General features: G+C 71.1%; 3 protein-coding genes across 5 annotated transcripts; 1 reads left to right on the top strand and 2 right to left on the bottom strand.

Annotated features, from left to right (window-relative positions):
* Positions 1–14: 14 nt before the first annotated feature.
* On the bottom strand, positions 15–1,054 carry MRPL54 (mitochondrial ribosomal protein L54). Its single transcript, XM_086767384.1, has 3 exons — positions 932–1,054; positions 562–718; positions 15–297 (listed from the first exon to the last, which is right to left on the bottom strand). Exons 1-3 carry the CDS (start codon positions 1,020–1,022, stop codon positions 165–167), a joined length of 381 nt encoding a protein of 126 aa, XP_086623510.1. The 5' UTR covers positions 1,023–1,054; the 3' UTR covers positions 15–164.
* A 103-nt stretch (positions 1,055–1,157) lies between these two features.
* On the top strand, positions 1,158–7,257 carry APBA3 (amyloid beta precursor protein binding family A member 3). 2 transcript variants are annotated; one of them, XM_086767108.1, is made up of 10 exons: positions 1,158–2,343; positions 2,699–2,738; positions 3,180–3,325; positions 3,483–3,569; positions 4,081–4,239; positions 4,549–4,728; positions 4,935–5,147; positions 5,621–5,740; positions 6,421–6,561; positions 6,709–7,257. In XM_086767108.1, exons 1-10 carry the CDS (start codon positions 1,249–1,251, stop codon positions 6,778–6,780), a joined length of 2,253 nt encoding a protein of 750 aa, XP_086623234.1. In that variant the 5' UTR covers positions 1,158–1,248; the 3' UTR covers positions 6,781–7,257. The 2 variants fall into 2 exon arrangements, with proteins under 2 accessions (XP_086623234.1, XP_086623235.1); XM_086767109.1 differs by lacking the exons at positions 2,699–2,738; positions 3,180–3,325 and having other exon boundaries at positions 1,159–2,343.
* Positions 7,258–7,817: 560 nt separating this feature from the next.
* TJP3 (tight junction protein 3) lies at positions 7,818–17,740 on the bottom strand. Of its 2 annotated transcripts, XM_086767107.1 has the most exons (21): positions 17,523–17,740; positions 16,998–17,097; positions 15,342–15,518; positions 15,134–15,258; positions 14,841–14,943; positions 14,204–14,657; positions 13,798–13,901; positions 12,665–12,827; positions 12,485–12,575; positions 12,189–12,253; positions 11,937–12,015; positions 11,642–11,798; positions 11,160–11,268; positions 10,484–10,703; positions 9,943–10,139; positions 9,638–9,733; positions 9,283–9,353; positions 8,866–9,177; positions 8,518–8,739; positions 8,257–8,312; positions 7,818–8,106 (listed from the first exon to the last, which is right to left on the bottom strand). In XM_086767107.1, exons 1-21 carry the CDS (start codon positions 17,738–17,740, stop codon positions 8,007–8,009), a joined length of 3,219 nt encoding a protein of 1,072 aa, XP_086623233.1. In that variant the 3' UTR covers positions 7,818–8,006. The 2 variants fall into 2 exon arrangements, with proteins under 2 accessions (XP_086623233.1, XP_086623232.1); XM_086767106.1 differs by lacking the exons at positions 16,998–17,097; positions 17,523–17,740.
* Positions 17,741–18,143: the final 403 nt, after the last annotated feature.

The following is an 18,143-nucleotide window of genomic DNA, read 5'->3' as shown; positions in this document are numbered from 1 at the left end:
AAATACACCGAGACTTTGTGTCGTGTGCAGCCTCGGCCCCTCGCCGGCCCACAGCGTGAGGGGGGACCACATTTATTACACATTGACAGCAAGGAGACGCAGAGCGGGAGCCGGCTGCAGCGCCGGGACGCAGGGCGGCCCCCGCGCCCCAAGCTCTGCAGCGCCTACAGCCTCTTGCCCTTCTTCAGCCTGTTGCGCTGCCACGTGTTGTACTTCCGCAGGCGCCTCCAGTACTCAATCGAGTCGGGGTCCAGCTCCTCCAGCTTCTTGGGGGGCCCGAGGTGGATCTTGAAGAGCCTGGAGGGGGAAGGCAGAGGGTGCGAGGCTGCGGCCGGGGGGGCGACGGGGCCAGCGCGGGACGGGGCGCTGGAAGAGGCGCGTGGATCCCTCACCACCGCACCCGCCGCGCAGCCCGCGGCCCTCGGGGAAGCGCTCTGGGCTGCGGAGCGGCAGCTTTTCCCCTCCCAGAACAGTTCTGCGTCTCTCCTACGCCCCGTCCGTGCCCCCGGGGCGGCAGCTCTGCAGGGCCGGGCACCCCCGCGGGGGCCTGGCTCCACCTACCAGTCGGGGTACTCGGACTCGGGCTTCAGGGCCACCTCCGGGCCCTCCTTGAAGTAATTGACGCCCACGGCGTGGGTGGCGAGCACGACGGGGTCCGTGCACACCTCCGGGCCGATCACCGCCTCCCTCGGCACGTTCTTGCCCTTGGACTTGGCAGCTGCGGGGACAAGGGCACGGTCAGGGCGGGGGGGGCAGCGGACAGCACCGGGAGGGGAACGCGGCCGCGCCGGGCCCGGGGGCGGCGCAGGGCGTGAGGAGGGGGCGAGGGGCGAGCGGGCGCGGCCCACAGCGGGGCGGGGCGGCCCGGGGGCGCGGGGCCGGGGGAGGGGCCGGGGGAGGGGCCGGGCCCGGGGGCAGGACCGGGACTCACCCGGTTTCTTGGCGTAGCCGCGGGCCGGGCAGGGCCGGGCCGGGCCGGGCAGTGCCGCGCACGCCGCCCGCAGCAGCACCCGCGCGGCCATGGCGGCGCAGCGCGCGGCACGCCGGGAGGGCGCGGGGCGGGGCCACGCATGCGCGGCGGAGGCGGCGGCGCCCGGAAGCGGCGGTAGCGGCACCGGCACCGGCACCGGCACCGTCCGGCCCGGCCCGGTCCCGTTCGCAGCCGGAGGGGGAACCGCGCCGGAGCGGCCGGCCCGGGCCCCCCCGGTACCCTCCCGGTACCCCCCCCTCCGCGGTCGGCCCGGCGCCATGGAGAGCCGCATGGATTTCCAGGCGGCTGCGGCCGCCGCCCCCGGTAACGGCAGCGGCGAGGCCACGGAGCCGCCGGCCATGGACACGGAGGAAGGGCCCGCGCAGCGGCCTGGCGCCCCGGAGCCTCGCGGGGGTGGCGGGCAGCCGGAGCGGCCCCCCTTCGCCACCCCCCTCTCCGGGCCGGGTCTGCCCGTCCCCGAGGGCCGGCGGAGGGGCCTGGGGCCCGGCGCGGGGGCTGCCTCTGCCCCGGGCCTGGGAGCAGGCGGGGGCGGGCACGCTGAGCTTTGCCGGGGCTCGGGGAGAGACATGGAAGAGGAGACTGTGAGCGCGGGGCCGCGGGGCTCAGCCGACTGGAAACCCGGCGCCGGGAGCCCCCCTCGGGACGCGGGGCACCCCCGAGCCCCCAGCAGCGGCGACCCGACGAGCATGGAGCTGGACGAGGCCCCCGCCCGCCCGGGCAGGTCTGAGCGTGCGGAGGACGAACCCTCGGAGATCCAGGGCCTGCTAGCCCAGCTCGAGACCCTGGACCCCAACCTCTGCGACCGCTCCCCCGCCTCGGGGCGGGGCCCGCTGCCCCCCTCGACGGCTGGCGTAGCCCCCGCGGCGGGCGAGCGGGCCCAGCGGCGTTCCCGGGAGTGCCGGGGCGAGTGCCGGCCGTGCCCGCTGCACGTGGCCACGGGCCGCGGCCTGGACACCCGGCCCTGCTGCGCTCGGCGCTCCGCCTGCTCCCGGCCCTGCCACGGGCTGCTCTTCGCCGAGGCCGACCGCGAGGACTTGCTGAGCCTCCTGTGCTACGAGGGGGGGCTGCCCGAGGCCAGCGCCGAGACGCCCTTGGCCCGCTCCGAAGTCCTGGCTGGGACCAGCCTGGAGATGCTGCAGGCTCGGGAGGAGCTGGGCTCTGCGGAGAAGCCCGAGGGGCTGGGGAGGCTGGACAGCTCGGAGGAAGGACCTGCCGGCGGCTGGTGTTACGGAGAGGGGCTCTGCCAGGACGACTCCCCCTGCGAGGGCGATCGGGACAGTTCCCCGGAGCCCGCCTGGGTGGCCCTGCCCCCCACCCCCGAGGCAGAACAGCCCCCCCGAGGCGCCGTGACCGTGAGTGCATCGCGCGCGGGCTGCAGCGGTGGGCCGGGAGCGCCTTGGCCCTGCTCCCCTGCGGGGTTTTGGGTGGGGGCAGAGGGGAGCCGGGGCTGTCTTTTCCTTGGGTCTTACAGGGCCTCCTGCCGCTGGGGCGCCCAGACGAGACCCTTGGTGCTGGCTCTGGCTCCTGCTGCCCTGCACGCGGGGGGATGCTGGCATGGCTCGCCCATCCGTGCGTGCCCCGGGGAGGAGGCTGGTGGGTCTGAACAGCCCCCCAGCCCCAGGACGCCCTGGGCCTGGCCGCGGGGCGGGCAGGCTGAATCCCTGGGATCCCACCCGGTGCCTCACCTGCTCTCTCATTGCTTTGCAGAGCAGGGACCCCCCGGCCTCCTGCCCGGCCTTCAAAGAGGGTGAGTCGTGCCGGTGCTCGAGCAGCCAAAGCGCCCAGGAGTCCTGCGCCGCTGCCTCCTGCGCTAACCCCCAACGTGGGGCGGGTGGGAGTCCCGGCTGGGGAGGGAACTGGCTTTGTGCCCGTGCTGCGTGGGAACGTGGCTGCGGACTGGGAGCAGCCCAGTCGATCCCAGCTCGCCCTTCGCTGGGTGAATGGGGGGATCGAGAAGGGGGATGCTCAGGCTCGGGAGGGGAGAAGGAGGGATGCTGGGGCGTGCCCGGGGGGCAGGGGAGGCAGCGCTGGGGGCAGAGCTGGTCCCCCACTGATGCCAGGAACGTGTCCCAAGCGCTGGGCTGCTCTGTGACATGTGGGAACACGGCTAACGGGCAGTAGGAATTGGCACCCCCGGTTTTCAGAGGCAGGGGGACCAGCCTCTGCTCAGTCCTTCCCGCTGCCTCAGTCCCAGGCCCCTGCGACCCCGAGGATCTGCTGGACGGTGTGATTTTTGGGGCAAAGTACCTGGGCTCCACGCAGCTGGTTTCGGAGAGGAACCCCCCAACCAGCGTCCGCATGGCGCAGGCGCAGGAGGCGGTGGACAGGATCAAGGTGCAGGAGGGTAGGGGGCCGTGACCGCTGGCGGCCCGGCCCCTCGCGGGCCTGGGGCAGCGCTGCTGGGGCACGCGGGGACCTCCCGGCTGTGGGGCAGGGTCCCAGGGGAGCCCGGGCAGCGGCGGTGACCTCTGCGGGACGCTCCGTTCTGCAGGCGCCGGAGGGGGAGTCACAGCCCATGACCGAGGTGGACCTGTTCGTCTCCACGCAGAGGATCAAGGTGCTCACGGCTGACACGCAGGTGAGCGGAGAGCGGGAGCTGCCGAAACCTTCCGCTTCGGCCTTGGGGTCTCTGCTTTGCGCCCGCGCCGGTGCGGTCGTGCCCAGGGACGGCCCATGGGCGAGGACGCACGTGTGGGAGGAGGCGTGTCGCCCCGCAGCCGGACACGCGGGCGGGTCGTGCCGCTCGGCGCTCTGCCGAGGCTTCTCATGCTGGCCGCACCTCGCAGGAGCTGCTGGGGTCCCGGAGCGAGCTCCAGGGAACCCAGGCTTCAGCCCTGGAGCTCTGCCTCAGGACTGGTCTCTGCTTTGTAGTGAGAGGGAAGAGTTGGCTTGTCCCCAGGCAGCACACAGATGGGTCCTTTTAGCGTCGACGCGGTTTCTGCGCAGCGTGTGCCGGGATCTGAGCCGCGTCCTGGCACGACGGTGTCGGAATCCAAACCCTTCCCGCTCGCGGCGGTGCCGGGCTGGCTCGCGGGCTGGCCGCGGGCCTGGGGAGGGCTGAACATCTATGCGCGTGTCCCCCTTGCCAGGAGGCCATGATGGATCACTCCCTCCAGACCATCTCCTACATCGCCGACATCGGCTCCCTCGTGGTGCTCATGGCGCGCCGGAAGCTGCCGCGGCGGTCGGAGGAGGCGGAGGAGAAGCGGCTGTACAAGATGATCTGCCACGTCTTCCACTCGGCCGACGTGAGGCGACACGCAGGCAGGGCGGCGTTGGGGTCCCGGCCCAATCCTGCTGCAGGGAGCGGGTGCTGTGGGGCGCTGGGGGCTCTCAACGAGCACGCGGAGGGGGAAGGAGCCCAGCCCGAGCAGCTCTGTGACACAGAGGGGCCCGGTGCGAAAAGGGGGGAGGACTGGCACCGTAAAGGGGCCCGGTCGGGGGGGAAGGAGCCAGGATGCCCTGGGCGTTGCAGGGTGCTGGCCGGCGCTGGCTGCAGTGTAGCCGTGAGACCGTCAGCCCTGAGCGGCGGGCGCAAGCAGCCCCTCTGTCCCCAGGCGCAGGTCATCGCTCAGGCCATCGGGCAGGCATTCGGCGTGGCTTACCAGCGTTTCCTGGAGGCCAACAGCATCGACCCCAGCGAGCTGAGCCCCCGCCAGTACGGCCGTGCCCTCGAGGAGCAGGAGCAGCACAACGCGGAGCTGAGCCACTTCTCCCGGCGGGAGAACTGCAAGGACGTAAGGGCTGCTCTGGAGGGGTGGGGGCAGCGTGGGGTACCTGCTGGCGCCTCTGCGGCGTCACCCCCGTGGTCCCTGAGCCACCGGGGTGCCCCTACAGAGCCAGGCCCCATCCCAGCTGGCTGGGAGCTCCGGATGCCGGGCCGGGGCCGGGACACGTGCCCCGTGACTGCGGTGGCTGTAACCCATCCTTGTCCCCTGCACAGGTCTGCATCCGCAAGCAGAAGGGGGAGATCCTGGGCATCGCCGTCGTGGAGTCGGGCTGGGGCTCCATCCTGCCCACCGTGGTCATCGCCAACCTGATGCACGGGGGCCCCGCGGAGCGGTCGGGCGCGCTGAGCATCGGGGACCGCCTCGTGTCCATCAACGGCACCAGCCTGGTGGGGCTGCCCCTCGCCACCTGCCAGGGCATCATCCGGGTGAGCGGGGGCTGCGCGGGGACCCTCCCGGCTCGGGGAGCGGGCGGGGCGGGAGCGTGGGGGGCCGTACCTGTCCTGTGCGCTGCCGCGGTCCCCGCTCTGAGTGCGTGGCTGGAGGAGGCGCGACAGGGCGGGGACAGAGCCGGGGACTGAACTGGCTGCCGCGGGGTGCCCGAGGAGGAAGGTAGGAGAGGAGGCAGCGCCTGTCCTGGAGGGAACCTGCTGCGTCTCCTGCCTCCTGGGCAGGAAGGAGCTGGAAGCCAGGGTAGCGTAGCCTCGGGGCAGAGTGGGACAGCTCGGGCTGGATTTATGAGTTCTCCCTGGATGCGAGCGTGGCAGTAGCCCTCTGTGCGCCTCGGTTTCCCCCCTGAAAACAGGTTGCTCATCTTCAGCCCTCCTGTGAGCCATGTGGCCCCGCTCAGCCGTGGCAAACAGCTCTGCAGAGCCTGACAGAGCCCCGTCCCACCCTGCAGGAGCTGAAGCAGCAGACAGAGGTGACGCTGAACATCGTGCGCTGTCCCCCTGTCACTACAGCTGTCATCCGGCGCCCCGACTCCAAGTACCAGCTGGGCTTCTGCGTCGAGAACGGTGTGGTGAGTGCCCGCGGGGACAGGAGCGGGGCCAGGCTCTGCGCAGGCGAGCGCGTGGCTCCAGCACTTCTCGTGCCGGCCGGGGGCCGAGGTCTCGCAGGGCTCTGCCGTGCCGCGGCCAAAGGCTTCTTGCAGCTCTCCTGCAGCGCCGGCGCTTGGCTGTGCCTCCCTGGCGCGCCGCAGCTGTTTGCTTTCGGGGTGGCGGTTTCTGGTCGTGACCTTAGCGACACTTGCTGCTGTCCCCAGTGCCCTGGCCGCTCCCCGCTCTGGCTCCGCGTCTGAAGGGCAGAGAGGAGCGTGCCCAGGAGGAGCGAGCGCGGAGGGGGTGCCACGGCGGGGCTGCGCGCCGCCCCCTGCTCCCACTGGTGTCCGAGACGCGCTTACCCCACGGGAGCTGCCGCCCTAGGGAGAAGCTCTGGCTCTGCAGCCCGGGCGTGGTGGGAGTGCGAGGGTTTGGGTGAACGGGGCGAGCTGAGCTCTCCGCCAGCCGGCCCAGCGCCTCGCCGCGGTGGCAGCGGCGCAGAGGGACATCCCTGCCCTCGCTGCACGCCCGCGGGCCGGAGGGGACAGCACCCAAGGCCGGAGCTCTCGCTGGGAGCCCGCAGGGACGAGAGGGTTGGGGCGGGGGTTGCGCATGGCCTGGGCCGCGGGCGCAGCTCTGACCTTTCCTCCCTGCGCCTCAGATCTGCAGCCTGATGCGTGGGGGCATTGCCGAGAGGGGCGGCATCCGCGTGGGGCACCGCATCATCGAGATCAATGGGCAGAGCGTGGTGGCAACGCCGCACGAGAAGATCATCCAGCTGCTCACGCAGGCGGTCAGCGAGGTGAGCGGGGCTGGGCTGGCTGCGGCCTGGGCCCCACAGATGGAGCGGGCTCGGCTCGGGGCTCTGCACCAGCGCCCCCCCGCCGGGGTTTGGCACCCCCCCACCGGGGTTTGGGACCCTCTGGCTGAGCTGCGCGTCTCTGCCCAGGTCCACATCAAGACCATGCCGGCCTCCACCTACCGCTTGCTGACCGGGCAGGAGCAGCCCCTCTTCCTCTGAGCCGCTGGCCGTGCCCAGCCGTCGCCTCACGAGCCTGGGGCTGGGCAGGAGCCAGGCCGGGCCCGTGAGGGTGGGACAGGCTCTGCCTCCTGCCCCCGCAGTGGAGCGCCCTGGGCCCCAGCAGGGCCTGATCCTGCACCTCTTCGGTTTCACTCAGGATGCGAGGGGAGACTCTGGGGGCCCGATGCCCAGCCTGAGCCGTGTCAGGGCCTGCAGTGCTGCGGTTTGGGCACTTCTCTCCCTTCCCCTCACCCCTCCCTGCCTCACAGTGCCTGCGTGGTGCCTGTCCCACTGCTTCACGGGGTCCCCCGCCGCGGCCTGGCACTGGCAGGAGGAGAGGGGACCCCGCGTGAAAGGTCCCCCCACCCACTCACCATAGACAGTGCTTTTACACTCACCGACAGTGCCTTTCCCCGCTGGGGATGGTGCAGAAACCACAGCGCCAGGGCTGCCCTGCGCAGACCCTGCACAGGGTGGGGGTGCCCTGCACAAGGTGGGGGTGTGCGCCGGCACCCCGAGGGCGAGCCGGCAGCTCCCAGCCCTCAGCGCTGCAGCACCCCCAGCTCCTGCTCCAGGGTGGGAGCCCGCCGAGGGTGCAAACGAACTGTGTTGCGCCAAGCTGGGACGCTACCTCCGCTTTTCTCTGGTGCTGCCTTCAGCTGCCCTGCGCGTGCAGCCTGCTGTGTTGCAGCCCTTGGGGCTGTCCCTCGGCACTGCCCCGCTCCCCCCGCGCGAGAGCCTGGGGCCGTCAGCCCCTGGTGCTGCCCCTTTTCCTGAGGGGTCGCTGGGCCCCCCCCAGCCGAGGTAGCGCTGGCCTGGCTCTGCCTGTGTGTGCTTGAGGATGTAAAAATAAAAGTTTGGGAGAACGTGGGAGGCTGCGTGGCAGGTGCTCAGCTCTGCGGTGCCACCCTGAGCCCGCTGCAGTGCCAGGCACCGGCACGGCCCAAGCCCCGTTCCTGCGCCACTGCCTCGCGGGGCGCGTGGCCGCAGACAGGCCGGGTCCCAGCAGGGCCACCCTGCGGCACAGAAACGGCCCGTCCTGCGCAAAACATCCCTTTTATTCCAGCAGCGGAGGCCGCGGGGAAGGAGGCACCGGGTGGTGGGGGTTACAGGAGGGTGAGGCCCAACCCCGCCGGCCCGCGGGTGCTGCGTGGCACTGCCTGCTGATGTTGGGGCTCGGGGCTGCGGCAGGGCTGGCCCGTGGGGGGACGGGGCCAAGGGTGCGACTACACGTCTGTAGCTGGGCCCCACTCGTAGCCTTCGTCCTCGTCCGAGTCATCCCTGGCCCGCGTGAACCTCTTCCTCACGGCGTTGTACTCATATTCCCTGCGGGAGCGGGAGGAGAAGCCGCGGTGGTGGCTCTGCCCCCGCTCAGGGCGGGCGGCAGAGAGGATGGGCGCAGTGCCCCGAGCGCGGCAGCCCCGTCCCCAGCGCGGGGGCTGCTGTGACCCCCGGTGCCCCCGCCACACAGTGTACCTGATGCTGTCGTGCCGCTGGCCCTGCCGCTGGCCCTGCCACTGCTGCTCTGTTGCCTGTGAAGGACCAGAGAGATGGGGTGGGGGCAGGGGCAGGGGCTGGGCTGCGTCCCCCGTGGGAACCGGAGCTGGGCATGGCTGCGCAGCTGCACCCCGCGGCAGCGAGAGGTGACAGCCCGCGCATGCTGCAGGAGTAGGAACGGGCCCCGTGCCACCTCCCCTCCGCCCCGCCAGCCCCTCGTGCCCGTACGGGGAACCCCACCTCGCTGGGGCCGTGGCCCGGGGCCGTCTGCGCTGGCTCAGAGGAGCGGGCCAGCCCGGGCTGGTCGTAGGCATCGTCCCCCTCGCCGTCAGTGTAGGCGCCTGCCTCGCCGTCCGTGTCCTCGTAGTCGCTGTTGGCGTGGCTGTCGCAGGTCAGGTAGCCGGAGGCGGCCGCGCTGGGCGGGTTCAGCAGGTCCAGGCTGCCCTCCAGCGCCACGTCTGCCTGCAGGGCGGTGGGTGACAGGGACCTGGGACCCCAGCGTGGGGGCGACCGGCGCGCAGCCCCGTCCCCTGCCTGGCTGCGGTCCCAGCCGGCTGAGCCTTGCCACAGGGACCTGCTGCCCCGCACCTGCTCCAGCGCTGTCCAAATGGGCTGGCTCTGCTGCGTCCTGATGATGGCCTTGAGCGCCTCGTACCAGGCGTTGCCGCTGCCGCTGAGGCTGACGGTGGCCGTGAAGAGGTGGCCGCAGTGCTTCTTCATCTTGCTGGCCTGGGCGTAGAGGCGCCGGGAGCTCTTCCTGGAGTCGGGCGCCAGCCACTGGCGCATGGCCTTGATGCCCTGCCGGCTCTCGGGCTCGCAGAACACCACCACAGGGTAGTACTGCACGTAGTTGAGGCGCTCCACGGCTGAGGGCGTGATGTCCAACAGGGCATGCTTGTCCTGGGGCAGGGCCCGGCCATCAGCCGCGCCGGGGACGGGGTGGACGCTGCGGGCTGCCCACAGGCCCTGGCCCACCTGGCTCCAAGGACACAGGCAAGGTCTCACCTTTTCTGCGATCTGCCGCACCGAGTCCAACTTGATGACCTTGGACGATGCCCCGTCTCGGGGCACGCTCGCTGCAGGACGGGGAGACGTGGTGGGAGAGGGGTTGGGGGAGACGTGGCACCTCCCACGGCCCCAGGCCAGGTCTGGCCGTGCCCGGCCCCAGGGATGTGTCCCTCAGGGGCAGGGGGGACGCGTCTGGGGCCTGCCCGGTATCGCAATGCACGGGGAGAGGGTGAACGAGTCCAGAAGGGTGTTGGGGTGTCACGGGGAGGGAGCAGCGAGGCAGGATCAGGACAGAGGCGCAGGTAATGAGCTCCCACAGGCCCGGGACGCTGCTGGACACCATCTCACTTACGGGCGATCTCGAACAGCTCGGGCAGCTCCGTGCTCAGCTTCTGCATGGCGATGTCTGCGATGGGGCCCAGGATCACCACCGGCCGCTTGAAGCTGGCTGGTCGGAGAAGACAGAGTGGCTCGGGGAGGCCGGGGGCGAGGGCAGGGCTCATGGCACCCCGGCATCCAGCCCTGCTCCTCGTGGGCCAGGGACCCTCCCTGCTCTTCCCGGGAGAGCAGAGCCCACCAGCACCCACAGCGGGGCAGCCCCGGGGCCGGCGTCTCCTGGGCGGGTCTGGGCCATGGCGACACAGCCCTGGTGCTCACCTTCCTTCAGGACCACCCTCTCATAGGGCGGGTAGTGGCCCTGCTTCGTGAGGGCAGACAGGTCCTCCCGGCTCTTCCGCAGCATCTTCTTGGCTCCCCGCAGGCCTCGCAGCTTCCAAAACTCGGCCCGCGCCCCGGAGGGGTTGGCACTGGACGTGGCTTTCAGCACAGACTCCAGGCTGGCAATCTGCTCGGCCCTGGGAGGGGAACGGGCTCAGGACCTGGAGCCTCAGGATTTACGGATTTACACCTCGCTCTGTCTCCGCCGGCTCCAAGGAGTGGGGCAGGAGAAGCCGGTATCCCTGCTCGGTGGCATGGCCAGTTGAGGCCATGGTAGCCTCTTCCCTCCAGGACCTTGGAGAACCAGAGCATCAACCGCCCCATCACCCTGAGAAGGGATTTCACTGGCTCACGCTTCCCGCTGCTGCTCCCCCAGCCCCTGCCCTGCCTCTTACTGGGCCCACCATCCATATCCTCACCTCACTGGGGAGCCACCCCCCAGCTCTGCCTGTCTCGGGGCCGTTCCGGGCTCCGTCCCTACCTGCTCTGGTTGGGGATGATGCCTTTGTCCTGCTCCTGCAGGTCCCTGCCCATGCGCACAGCCAGCCAGCTCCCCAGCCTGCCGCGGTACATGGTGTCCAGCACGTGGAAGACGTCCCCGCGGACAAAGCTGAGCCCCGACGGCGTGTCCTTCTCGAAGTCAAAGTGCGTCCGGATGTAGAACGAGTCGCCCACGTTGGATGAGATGATCCTCCTGTAAACTGGAGCCCAGGGTGAGAGGGACCATCAGGGGAAGAGGTGGCTGGAGAGGAAGATGCTGGAGAGAAAGATGCTGGAGGGATTTGGGAAGGAGCCGGGCTGGCCGGCAGCCTCCACAGGAGCCCGTGCTGCTACGGAGGGTGCTGGCGACACCTTTTCTGCCCACGGCGCCCCCAGGCGCGCTGGGAACTGCCCTGACACCCAGCACACCCTGGCCTCTCCGGGATGAGCCACGGCGCCAGAAAGCCCCTGAGCTCCAGGATGCCGAGGCACAAACGGGGCTGGGCCGGTTTGGTTCCCTCCCCATCACCTCTCTGGAGGAGGAGGAAGAGGGTGTGGGGAGGAAGGACCACCCTGCAGGGGCAGGAGGGGCCGTGGCAAGTCCAGCAGCTCTGACGCTCGCTCAGAAGGCACAGAGGACAGAGAGGCACGAGCCCAGGACGCGTCCAATCACTCACTGTCCTGCTTGCTCTGCGTCCACAGCGTGACATCCTCGCCCGGCGGCAGGCTCATGAGATGCTCCACCGCCTCCTCGCGGGTCAGGTTCTGGAAACTGGTGTCATTCACCTGCCACGGAAAAGCACTCGGACGCGGCCCCGCATGAGACAGAGAGCGCGGGTACCAGCGGGGGTCCCAGGGACGGCAGTGCCCAGGGCAGTGGGAGAGGTGACTGGTGCCCAGGTGCTGCCGCAGCCCCCAGTAATGCTGGGGGGGCCTCTGGCCCGGCTGAGGTGGGGGCCTGGACCCTGCTGGGCGTTGGCACGGTGCTGGAGACAGGACAGGACACCCCCCCCAGCCCAAGGGCTCCAGGCCGTGGGCACCGGCACCCACACAAAGCGAAGCCCAGTGGGAGCAACCCAGAGCCCAGGGGGTTTCGCACCCAGGAGGATGGGGCAGCCCAGGTGCAGACGCGTTCAGAGCCGCTCCCAGCCCTGGGTACCTGCAGGATCTGGTCCCCTTCCCGGATGCCCTGGCTGTCGGCTGGGCTCCCCTCCTGCACGCCTGCCACGAAGATGCCCACGTCGTTCCCACCGGCCAGCCGCAGCCCAACGCTTTTGGCCTTCACGAAGCGGACGACCCTGGCGTCGGCACTGTACCTGCCGTGGGGAAGCCGCAGCCAGCCCGGCGGTGACGTGCCAGGGACAGCATAGGGCCACCGGCCCTGTCACCCCACCCTGCACCAGAGCAGCTCCCCGTCTCTCCCAGCCCTTCCCCACCACCCCTCGCAGACGTACCCGTCCCTGTGGGCAGCCCGGGCAGCGGTGCTGGCGTGGGGGCCGTGGGAGCCGTCCCCCTCCACAGCTTCCAGCAGGTCTGCAGGGAAGGAGGGCTGTTGCAGGAGGCGGCGGTGGCTGCGCCGCTGCTGGGGCAGCAGAGGCAGGGGAGACCCAGCGCGGCTCTGCCGGGGGCTCGGACAGCAGAGAAACCAGGCGCCCGCAGCCCGCTCAGAGCCCTTCGCTCCCCCAAACTGAGCCGAGCTCGCTCACCAGGGCCCCGAGCGTCATCCACGACCGTGTCGGCTGCAGGGTCCCTGTTCGACCGTCTCCTCTCCCTGGAAGAAAGTTGGGGCAGGGTTTAGGCACGGAGGGAGGTTCTGGATGGGCAGGGGCAGGCAGCGCCAGGTGGGCAGCAGGGACAGTGGAGCAAGCTGGGGACTAAACCGCAGTCCCCCCTTTGGGGCGAACTGGCTCCGGGATGGAGAGAACCAGCCCCTCCGGACAGGCAGAGAACACAGGGGATCTGACGGGGGAGAGGGGGCTCGCGGGGACAGCGCGGGGCTTACGGCGGGGAACTCGTCCTGGCAGCAGCCGGAGGCGGCGGGGAGGACTCGGGGGACGGGGGACGGGACAGCTCAGAGTCGATGTCGGAGATGTCTGCAGCAGCAGGAGAGAAGACGCAGCAGTGACCAGCCAGTCCCTGTGCCGTGTATCTGGCCCCCGGCTCTGTCACCACGTCCCCTCACCGTCCATGCGGGAGCTGTCGCTCTGGCTGTCCTCTGCGTCGGGGATGTTGACCAGGAACTGCCGGTGGTCCCGAAGGACGAGCAGGGTCAGGGTCCCCTCCGTCTGCTCGATGAGCTGCTGGGTGTCAGCCAGGGACAGGTCCTGGCTGGCCACCCCGTTGATCTGGAGGGGGCAGAGCAGGAGGCCTGAGGGCGCTCGCTCCCGGAAAGCCGCCCCCAGGAAAGCCCCTCTCCGAGGGGATGCTCTGCTGCTTTCCCGGTGCCTTCCCAGCCCCTCCAGCCCGGTCCCAGCTCCCACAGCTGCGCCCATCCTGGCCCGCGTCCCCATTTCTGCTGCCTCCCAGTGGGGCCTCGTCCTGCACAGAGGACACAAATTAGTGAGGCTAATTAACGGTTGTGGGGCCCTGCAGAGGCAGGACCCGCAGAGACCCCGCTCCAGCGCTGCCTGAAGCTCCGTTTACTCTGACCTTGGCCCAGCGCCGTCCTTCCACGCCCCGGGCTGGTGCCGGGGGGTCAGGCCCCAAGCAGACCATGGGGCTGCGGTCTCCCTGGGGTGCAGCAGCTTTTTCCACCGGATTGCTGGGATGAAATCCCTCCCATTTGCCCCAGAGTTGCATTGGCCCCAGTTCCCAGCAGCCACGGGTCTGCCTGGCCCACGTGCGCCAATGAAGCATCTCCCTCCCTCAGTCTCCTCCCCAAATACTTTAAGCATCGTTTCACCTGATGTAGCCCAAACACTCCATCTTCTCATGCCAACCACTCCCTGGCAGGGACACATGCATGCGGCACAAGACCCAGCGCTGTGGGGACGGCGGGGTGGACACCATCCCGCTGTGGCAGCAGGACAAGCCACCATCCCTGGTTGAACGCCACGGGGCTGCCTCAAGCAGCCAGGCTCGACGTTGCGGGGAGGTGGTTCCCGAGAGCCCAGGCGGGGTCCCTGGTGACGGCTGGGCAGCCGGGGCAGGGTGCGGGCACCAGACGGAGCTGCTCCAGCCAAGCTGCCGTCCTTTGCGGGCACCCGGAAGAGCCACGCTCTTGCCCTGCCCCTGTGGTGACACTAGCCAGGGAGGAGCCCCCCGGAGAGGGGGAGATGAAATCCCCAAGTGCTGCGTGCCCCCCCAGCCCCGTACCTTCAGGATGAGGTCTCCCTTCTGCAAGGAGCTGCCCTTCGCCGCCAGCCCGCTCTCCACTATGTGCTTGATGAAGAGCTGACTGCCCAGCTTCAGCCCGTACTCTGCGCCAGAGAGAGCCCAGCACAGCGCTGGAGCCAGGCAGGTGCAGGACCCCTCCAGGTCCCCCGTCGCCACATCCCCACAAGCCCACCCCAGCTCCCTCAGAGCACCAGCAAGCCCCAGAGCTGTGCTCCACGACCCTGGGCTGAGGCCAGGCGGGTTTGGTGCGCCCAGCACTGCATGCACCCCCCTCATCGCACGCCAGAGCCTGGTGCCAACCCTGCCACCACCGCCTCCCCAGGGGGACGCGGGGCCGCACATCAGGTGAGGAGATCCAGGGACCGAGGGAGCAGGAGGGCCTCACCTTCGTCCTGCTTCTGCTTCACCAGGACCGATGTGATGGGCTTCGTCGGCACGTCCCGGCGCGGCAGCCGCTTGAAGCCCGAAACCAGGGCCAGCCCGTTGGTGTCCCGCTCACGGGCAAAGCCATTGGCGGAACGCCGCTGGCTGTAGCCCCCCCGATCCGAGCCGCTGCCAGGGCTCTGCCGCCAGTGGCTGCTGTCCTGGCTTCGCCTCCGGCTCCGGGACACCGGCTTGTGGTGGCGGCGGTCATCCCCGTGGTGGCCAGAGCTCCTCTCGCTAGACGAGTCCCCGTCGTAGCCCCGGCTGTGGTCCAGGTCATCCCGGGAGCGGTGCAGGGCTGGATCTGCGCTGTGCGACCCGAAGTCCTCGTCCGAGTCATAGCGCCGGGCCGTGGCGGGGGAAGCCGGGCTGCTCTTGCTCACGGGGAGGTGGATTTTCCTCTGTCTTTTCAGCGTCTGCAGGTGGAAAACGAGGAGAGGATAGAGGGTGCAGCCATCTCTGCCAGATGTTTCTACAGCAACTTCCGTGTCCGGAATGGGAACCCTGGGGTGTGTGGGACCGGGGAGCCGGGACGGGGACACGCACGGAGCAGTCCCATGCACAATGCCAGCCCCCGTCCTGTCACACGGCACACTCACGATGTTGGCGACCTTGCTGCAGTTTTTAAGTGTCTGGATGGCAAAGGAGGACAAGACGTTCTCCATGGAAAGGCCGTTCACCATCACAATGTGATCCTTCCTCCTGCGAGGGAAAACACAGCCGTGGCTCTGCCCCCGGCGCAGCCCCCAGCCGGCGGAGCTGCACCCATCGCCCCAAGGAGACCCTGTCCCAGCCAGGCAGGGGTGCTGGCCCTGTCCCAGCAGGAGCGATTCGCTGCCCTTCCTGTCCCCCAGCGAGCACCTCTCGTGTCCCCACGTCCCCGCACACTCACTGGAGCCGGCCCACCGCCGGTCCCCCCGCCACCACATCCGAAACGACTACCGCTGTGTCCCCCGTCGTCCTGTTGGGACGGTCCCGGCCCCCGGAGACAGCGAAGCCAAAGCCGCGGTGGGGGTCCTAGCAGGGACGGGGTGTGGGGTCAGGCAGAGCCAGCCTCACACACCCTGCCCCATCCCAGGGCCACCTCGGGCCACGCTCACCTTGCTCAGCGTCACCGTGTGCTGCTCCCAGATCACCATCTCCTCCATGGCGGCCACCCTCCAAAACACTCGAGGGAGGGTCCCCGCAGCGGCCGGCCGGCTCGCCTGCCCCTGCCCAGCGGCCGGGGGCGCAGATCGGCTGCGGGCCGCTGGCCCCTTCCTCGATCCCGCTCCGGGCTGCCACGGAAAGCAGACGCAGGTCAGGACCCGTCTCCATGCCGGGACCACCTGGGACCACCTGCCCACACCGCCCTCGTGGTCCCGGGAGCCGGCAGACCCCGGGGCGCTGCTGGGGACGGTGCTCGGGGGCCCTCTTGCCCTTCCCGGGACAAGCGCGGCGGCTCAGCCCCAGCACGGGGGCTTTCCGTGGCCAGCCCCCAGCCGGAGCCGCACCAAAGCAGCCGGTTGGGCCCCCAAAATGAGACCCAGCCCCGGGGAGGGACGGGGTAATCATTCACCCGGGCCGCGGCGAGCCCGGAGGGCAGAGTCCGGGTTTCCGCTCCGCGTCACGAAACCAGCCCGGGCCCCCACCCGGTGCTCGACACGCGGGGACACCCCGGGGGTGTCCGGGGCTGGGCGGGACCCCGGTGTGGTGGCACCCGCCGTCCTGTCCCGGTGCTTGTGAGACCGGTAACGAACAGCAGACCCAGCACGGCGGTGGGGACGGCCGATTTGTGGCCTCCGTCCCGCTGCCGCCCGTGGCTCCCGGGGCGCGGGGGACAGCCCCCGTCTCACCCGCCGTGCGGAGCCGCCCAGCCCCGGTCCCGGTCCCGGGCTCCCCGCGGGGAGCTGGCGCAGGGCCGGCCCCGAGCCGGGGACCTGGCAGCCGGAGGAGCCGGCTTAGCCGGTTTCCGACAGAAACCAGGCCGCGCCCGAAATGGCCCCGTCCCCGCCGGGAGCGGCGGTATCCGAGCAGAGCTGCCCGCGGTCCCGCACCGGACACCGGCAGCACGGGGAGCCCCGCGGCCGGCAGCCCCCGCGGTTTTTAACGCCAAGCGAAGCCTGGGCTGCGCCGAGGCCGCTCGACCCACCGCGGAGCCCCCCGATTCGGGGCTGCGCCCGGCCCCGGGTGGCACCGCCAGCAATGCCCCCCGTGGGACAGCGCCGGGTGGGGGGGGGTCATTTCGCGGAGGGCGACGCACCCCGCCCACCCCAACCCTGCGCTACGGCCACCCCCACCACCCAGAACCTGTTTGCCACCCCCCCCCCCAACGGGGGTCCTCGGGCCGGGACCCCGAAGCCTCCCCGGGATGAGCGAGGACCCCGGTCTCGGCCAGCGCTGCAAACCCACCCATCCCTCGCCTGCTCCCAGCCCACGCGGGCCCGGGGTCCCCGACCCCCCCGGAAGCTCCTCGAACCCCAGCCCACCCAGACTGCGATGACCTGATCCTGACACCCCGCGCTGGGGTAAGGGGTCTCTGGGAGAGTCACACCTTCGTGAGGTGCAAATCAGCAGGATGGAGGCAACCCCTCCCGCTCCCGGGGCGCGGAGCTGTGACGGCGGGGTCCCCGGGTGTCTCCCTGCCAGCGGGGCCAGCACTCCGGGGGGGTCAGCGGTCCCGGAGCCACCCAGAGACAGACAAAGCGCGGCGGGGTCCCGGTGCCCAGCCGGGCAGCGAGGCCGGCAGATCCCGGGGGACAGGGTGAGGCACTCACCGGGGCTCGGGTCCGACCAGGAAGGAGCGGAGCTCCCGGGCTGGTGGCAGTGGTGTCACTGTAGGGTGCCTGGCGTAACCCTTTGTGGGCCAGACGCTGCCTGCAGGAGGGAAGGGGGCGGATGGGGGTCCCCGGGGAGCATCCCGCGCCCAGCACGGGTCACGGGGGGGCTCTCCCCCCTGTCCTGCGCGGGGCTGGTGGCTCAGCCGCCTCAACTCGCCCGTCGCCAGCCCCGGGCTGGAAGAGGCTGACGGGACGCTGGGGGTGGCGGTGCCTGGGGATGGGGGTCCTTTTCCCCCCCCCAGCCTGGCCCTCTCCAGGGAGGCGTGGGGTTCTGCCCCGGGCCCCCAAACCCAGCAGCCCTGGGGTCCCCGGGGAGACCAACCGGCTTCACCCGGCGCCCCAAGAGGGGACAGGGACGGTGTCCAGCCTGCGGCTCCCAGGCCGGGGGGGGGGGGGGGTAGGGGTGACCCCGCTGATGGCCGCAGTCCCCGTTCCTCCCCGTTCCCTTCCCTGTGCCCCCACCTGGGGACCAGCCCCCCGTCATTCCTCTTTCCGCCGGGTCGCTTTCCCGCAGTGACCGAAAGCGGCTCCGCGCCTCGGCTCCCGGTGCAGGCCGCCGCTCCCCGCCGGGGCCGGTAGTGACACCGCAGGAGGTCGCAGCCCCGCGGCGGGGCGTCGCGGGGGGCCCAGCTCCTCCGGAACCCCCCGGCCGCCAGCCGCCAGCCCGGGGCCGGAGCCATGGAGCCGCCGCTCTCCCGTCAGATCGGCACCGCCTGGCTCCTCCCGGCCGAAGCCCCCAGGACCGGACGGAGCAGCTCCCGCCCCGGCCGCCGCCTTCCCCATCCGCGGGGACGCGGCCGGGAGCCCCTCGGGCGGGGGAACGGGGACGGGGACGCCGTCGAGCAGCCGCATTTGGGCCGCCGGCGCCTTCCCCGGCCGCGCCGCGGGCCGGGTGCTCAGGCCGAGCCGGTTTCCCGACGCGTTTGTCCCCCGGGGCCGGGGCACGCTGGCCTGAAGGGACCGGCCCGGGAGAACCGGCGGGGCCGGCCCGGGCTGACCCGCGCCCCGGGGCCGCCCCATCCCCGGGCCGGGCGGCGCGGTGCTACGAGACGGTGCCGAGGGAGCGGCGGCGGCGCTGAACGG

This window comes from Chlamydotis macqueenii, chromosome 26 (genome assembly GCF_036417535.1).
Source record: "Chlamydotis macqueenii isolate bChlMac1 chromosome 26, bChlMac1.mat, whole genome shotgun sequence".
Taxonomy (NCBI): domain Eukaryota; kingdom Metazoa; phylum Chordata; class Aves; order Otidiformes; family Otididae; genus Chlamydotis; species Chlamydotis macqueenii.
The sequence above is the reverse complement of the archived record's forward strand: the minus strand, read 5'-3'. Positions and strand labels throughout refer to the sequence as shown.

Excerpts from the sequence above, each read along its gene's own strand:
- MRPL54 (XM_086767384.1), bottom strand. The coding sequence starts at position 1,022 with ATGGCCGCGCGGGTGCTGCTGCGGGCGGCGTGCGCGGCACTGCCCGGC. Across the intron at positions 719-931 it reads CGGCTACGCCAAGAAACCGG|CTGCCAAGTCCAAGGGCAAG; the intron begins GTGAGTCCCGGT and ends TTGTCCCCGCAG. Across the intron at positions 298-561 it reads GAGTCCGAGTACCCCGACTG|GCTCTTCAAGATCCACCTCG; the intron begins GTAGGTGGAGCC and ends TTCCCCCTCCAG.
- APBA3 (XM_086767108.1), top strand. The coding sequence starts at position 1,249 with ATGGAGAGCCGCATGGATTTCCAGGCGGCTGCGGCCGCCGCCCCCGGT. Across the intron at positions 4,729-4,934 it reads GGCGGGAGAACTGCAAGGAC|GTCTGCATCCGCAAGCAGAA; the intron begins GTAAGGGCTGCT and ends TCCCCTGCACAG. Across the intron at positions 5,741-6,420 it reads TCTGCGTCGAGAACGGTGTG|ATCTGCAGCCTGATGCGTGG; the intron begins GTGAGTGCCCGC and ends CCTGCGCCTCAG.
- TJP3 (XM_086767107.1), bottom strand. The coding sequence starts at position 17,740 with ATGGCTCCGGCCCCGGGCTGGCGGCTGGCGGCCGGGGGGTTCCGGAGG. Across the intron at positions 11,799-11,936 it reads CGGGCTGCCCACAGGGACGG|GTACAGTGCCGACGCCAGGG; the intron begins GTACGTCTGCGA and ends TCCCCACGGCAG. Across the intron at positions 10,704-11,159 it reads GACGCAGAGCAAGCAGGACA|TTTACAGGAGGATCATCTCA; the intron begins GTGAGTGATTGG and ends CCTGGGCTCCAG.